Below are 5,298 nucleotides of genomic sequence, written 5' to 3' on the forward strand. Positions count from 1 at the left end.
TTGATATGTTGTCTGCTTAATGGGGCGGTCATGCAAGCTACACCAAGGAACAAAGCCCAGCAGTTCCTGCGAGCCTGCGCGAAGTTAACGGAAGCACCGCAGCTTGCAAATCTATCAAACTAAACTGCAAGGGAGACAATCTGATTTAGAGAAAAAGGCGTTCTGCCACAGTCATTAAGCACAAGTAATTTAGATTTTTTATATATATATTGTCTTCTCATTTACAAATTTACTGTATCACCGCCAGCCAATGGAACGAATTTCTTAAGTAAATGGGGGGAAAAAAATAAAAGAGATAATCAAACGACATCAACTCCCACCCACCCTCCCTGGCTTGCTTCATTTTGTTGATGGTGGTGTAAAAAACTATTAACGTTGGCAAAACCATAGAAATTATAATAACAACCGTAACACAGGACAGAATGGATTTAAATCCACGTCGGACTGGGAAGAATAACAATGGGGCGTTTTTAGGAATATGGAATTGGGGCGGGCAGGGAGGAGGTCTGGCATAGGTAGGGTGCTTAAAATAAATTGGAGCTATGGCCTGTCTGTTTACACACACAAGTTATCTCAACAACACTGACAATAGCAAAGGACATGTTCACTTTAAGAAATTGTCCCAGTCCAAGGCATTCCTCCTTTGTCTATCCAGGGAAAAAATCGCTACTATTGACAGCCATGGGACACCTAGTGTCTATTGCTCTCATATTGTTGTTGTTATTAAACAACTACAATTTGAATTACATTTCAGTCCCAAACCATTTTTGTTCCACAGATTTTAATACTGGTATTATGACACCCCCCTCCCCAAAAGGGTATTTAATATAATATGAAAACCTGATCCAAAAGCCTGCAGACACACCCTCATATGCCCCATTTATATTAATATGGCTGCTTTGGAGATGCCCTAATAGGAGATCAGGGGCCGAAGGGCAGTGGAGTGGGCATCCTGGATCCAGTCCGGAGTTCCCTATCCTCAACCCTCGCTCAGTTGCAGCAGCAGGCTGAGTCAATAAGGATTCCTACCACGGTGTTCTGGGATTTCAGAATCTTTAATAAGGTACGAAATGTTACCAAACAGTTCTGTAAACTAAATTGTACATACCAATTCTTCTATCCATAAATATTGAATATCTGTAACATGTATCACCGGACCTTTACATGCGGATAAATATGGAAAATTAGAAAGTATATACAGTATGTGGTTGCATTTGCCAAAAGCAACGGACAGGTTATAGTTTATAGCTTTTTTTTTAATATCCCTTTACATAAACAAATGTAACAGTTTGACACGCAGATCCAGGCTTGCACTATACGAATTTCTTGACAGGACGTGTAACAACATTTTACTGCACTACTTAGACTGGACTTTGCGACGAAATGTTTGCACTTTATACAAAAGAAAAAGCACATTAATACCAATAATAATATCCTTGTTAGATCGACGTTTAGACTGTAATAATACAAAGTAATTCACATTTTGGTACACATTTACTAGAACATCCTTGCCATTCAGTACAAATAGTTGATTTACTACCTCCTCCCTCCTTTGCCCCCCCTTCAACCTCCTCCCCCTCCCTTCCCTCATTCCCCTCCCCCCACATATATGCAAAGACCACAATTCCACATATCCCCTTATTCAACTTGTGGTATAACTATTTACAAAATCAAACAGTACATTGTAAGCTAATGTTCCTGTATTTACAGAAGAAGAAAACCCAGCGCCCAGGCCGCTGCCCGGAAAGACATGCCCTTCGAGAATGCCAGTCAGTGGTTCATTCAAAAGCCCTGCACGTTGGCCCGGGCAGCCTGCTCTTCTCAAGCGCCCTGCAAACCCTTTCCAAGCCTTTTGACCCAAACGCGACGAAACCAAAGCAAAGCAACAGAAACAGAAAGCAGGAGAGGGGAAACGAAACAAAAACCAAACCCAAATACTTGATTTGATTCGGTCCTGGGTCTACTGGCAGCATTCAAAAGAAACAAGAAAGGAAAAGCACCCAAACCAAGCCACCCCCCCCAAAAATCGATTTCAAAGTGTTCATTAATTTTTGGAGTCTTTTAAATAGGTTGGATTTGCCTTTGTTTGTTTGTTTAAACGTACCATTCGTTAAAATTTGACGTGAGCGTGCTGTGGCTGGACGTGTGATGGACTGCTGAAGACGAAGGGGATAAGGAGCTGGTGGTTTGGTTTTCTGTGGATGGAGAAACGATTGTTGGAGGGGTTGAAGATTCGTAACCCGAACTGGCCGCGGGAGAAGGCTGGGACCCCTGGGAGGACGATTCGTGGACCTGGAAGACAGCGAAAGGAATAACAGAGGAAGAGAAATGCTGCATGTTGGCGCGTGTGTGCAGCCCACGCATCCGTGTCCCAGTGGGTGCAGACAGGCGCTGCTGGCTGCATAGATCTGCTGCTATATAAATCTAGCCATGGCGGGATCCATTTAACTGCCAAGCAACTGAGCTCAGTTTGCAGACTGAACTCGAAATGCCACCAGGAAGGGGGGGGGGGCACGTGAAGTTGGAGCTCCGGCCTCGCTCCTCGGGGCGTTTGGCTACTCTCAGAGAATCGCCCAGCTCGGAACTCTCTGCAAAGGTCCCCTGTTCTCCTCTAAGTCGATAGGCAGGGCCTTGTCAGATCAGAAACAGGGCCCTGGGCTACACAAAAGCCCAGCCGCGGCGCCCGCTTGCAAGGCCAGCCCAGAGTTCGTCTGCCTGCCTGCCTGCCTGCCTGCCGCTCCAGACTCGCCCAGCGTGCCTTGCCCCGAAATGCTTCCCCTGGAGCCATGCACCCCCACACACACACACCCACGCTGGCCCAGTCTGGGATCCAGCCCAGGGCGATGGCCTGAGCTCCCAGGGTCCGGCAGGCAGACTGGAGATGCCGGCGAGCCGTGCAAACAGGCCTCCGGGAGGTCCTTTTCCGAACTGGCCGGGAATGCAGGGCCGAGGCTCCCCGTTTCCTGCCTGCAACGTCGCGCCACTACGGCTCGATCATTCCCTCTCCCGCCCCCTGCCCCGTAAATAGCCGTGCTTTAGTCATCCAAGCGGCCGGGGGAAGAGGAGCGGCGAAGGCCAAGCGGGCCGCGAAGGTCCCGGCGCCTCCGGAGCAGCATTTACCTTCATGTGTTTCCGGAGGGAGCTCGGGTGCGTGTAGGACTTGTCGCACATTTTGCAGAGATAAGGTTTGTCTGAAGTGTGGACGTGCATATGCTTTTTGCGGTCGCTGCTGTTGGCGAAGCGCCTGTCGCAGCCCTCGAATTCGCACTTAAAGGGCTTTTCACCTATTACAGAAACAAAGTCGACCCAGTTATAATTCGGGCAGATAGTTTGTTGCACTTGTATTATATAAACAAAGCATCCATGACCATCTTGACTACAACTTTACTTCCAGCGCACACTAAAAACTACAGCCTTTCTTTCTTTCTTTCTTTCTTTCTTTCTTTCTTTCTTTTTCTTTCTTTCTTTCTCCTCATTTTAAGCTGCATTTTTATCAGTAAAGGAACGTCTGGCAAACAGTTTTGGGTTTTTTTGCACAAAGCCTCTGGGGTTCAGTTGCCGCTTTTATGACTAAATCAAATGTTATTTTATCTCCTCCCCCCTTTATTTAATATGCAGCTTCCATATATCCTTCTACGACTGTACAGTTGTTAAACTTCCAGTGCATTATACAGCTCTGAATAAGCTACTCAAATCATAATAGCTGCCGCTCCAGGTTCTAAGATAAACACACGACAGTTTAAAGAGAGAGAGAGAGAGAGGAAAACGCGGCGCTGGTGATTTACAGGAGATTTTGACGATCCCAGCCCTACGTTACCGTGTAATAATAGATAAACCCGTACAGCTCAGATTACTTACAATTGCGCCACATAATTAAATATTTACAGAGGGAGAAAAAAATGATAGCTAAGAAAGCTGGGTCTAGCCGGCCATATATTTAGCAGGATTTCTCACCGCGAGACAGTCAGGACCGCTCGACTACCAATTAATTAAAACCAATAAATTTAACAATTCAGATCGCTGCCATCTTTCTCTCCTTCGTGCCCCGTCTCTTTTTTTCTAGGTTGCTCAATTCCTGCCAAACATTTATAATTTTTCCACCAGTAGAAAAAAGAGAGAGAGAGAAAAAATAACGTCTTTGGTCTACAGGACCAGTTTTGAAAATCCAGTTCTCCCCCCCCCCCAGTCGGGTGCTTTATTAATTCCCCCTCCCAAGCGCGCCCCCCATCCCCGCCCCCAAGTCTCCAATGTTGTTTGAGCAAGAGGGAGCCCGGCAGGGCAGCGGGCCGACTGGGCTTTGGCCCGGGGCATACCTGTGTGCGTCCTTTTGTGGATTTTGAGATTCTCGGAGCGCGCGAAGACCTTCCCGCATCCCGGGAAGGGGCAAGGAAAGGGCTTCTCGCCGGTGTGGACGCGGATGTGGTTGACCAGTTTGTATTTGGCCTTGAAAGGCTTCCCTTCCCGGGGACACTCTTCCCAGAAGCAGATGTGGTTGGACTGCTCGGGCCCGCCGACGTGCTCCACCGTGACGTGAGTCACCAGCTCGTGCATGGTGCTGAAAGTTTTGTTGCAGGACTTCTTGGGGTTGGCCAGCTGCTCGGGCTCGATCCACTTGCAGATGAGCTCCTGCTTAATGGGCTGGCGCATGTAGCGGAAGAAGGCCCCCGCCCCGTGGTGCGCGGCCATGTTCATGTTCATGTGGCCATAGCCGTGGAGCTGGGGCGAGGCGTAGTGCTCGGAGCGCGGGCTGGTCACCTGGCCGTACTGCTCCGGCCGCCCGTACATGTCTCCCGAGAAGCCCAGGCGCATCTGCCCGTTGACCACGTTGGGCGAGGCGTGGCTGGCCGCTTGCTCGTGCAGGCCCGGGAAGAGGAGGTGGCCGGCCGCCTCGCCGTGCCCGTGGGGGCCCCCGAAGCCGCCGGCCGCCGAGGCGAAGAGGCTGTGCTGGGCGCTGGCCGCCGCCTCGCCGAAGCCCCGGTTGCGGAAGAGAAAGTCCCGCGTAGAGTTGAAGGCGGCCGCGCTGGAGTACGAGCCGACGTGGCCCGGGTGGTGGTGGTGGTGGCCCAGCGCGGCGGCGGCCGCGTAGCCGGGGGCCTGCGAGGTGAAGGCGGTCTGGCCAGCCGAGGCCAGCTCGTGGCTGCTGGGGTTCAGCTTGAAGGCGCCCATGCCGGCGTCGGCGAAGGGGTTGATGCCCAGCCCCACCTCGCGCTCGGCCACGTCGCCCGTGGAGTGGTGGCGGGAGGAACCGAAGGTCGTCACGCCGATGGCCGGGTACTGCGGTCCGGCGTCCAGCAGCAT

The 5,298-nt window shown here is 50.6% G+C and overlaps 1 protein-coding gene across 1 annotated transcript; it reads right to left on the reverse strand.

The window, feature by feature from the left end:
* Positions 1-1,642: 1,642 nt before the first annotated feature.
* On the reverse strand, positions 1,643-5,298 carry ZIC1 (Zic family member 1). The gene is made up of 3 exons (XM_054983543.1): positions 4,314-5,298; positions 3,121-3,284; positions 1,643-2,292 (listed from the first exon to the last, which is right to left on the reverse strand). Exons 1-3 carry the CDS (start codon positions 5,296-5,298, stop codon positions 2,095-2,097), a joined length of 1,347 nt encoding a protein of 448 aa, XP_054839518.1. The 3' UTR covers positions 1,643-2,094.

This window comes from Eublepharis macularius, chromosome 6 (assembly GCF_028583425.1).
Source record: "Eublepharis macularius isolate TG4126 chromosome 6, MPM_Emac_v1.0, whole genome shotgun sequence".
In the NCBI taxonomy this organism is placed as follows: Eukaryota; Metazoa; Chordata; class Lepidosauria; order Squamata; family Eublepharidae; genus Eublepharis; species Eublepharis macularius.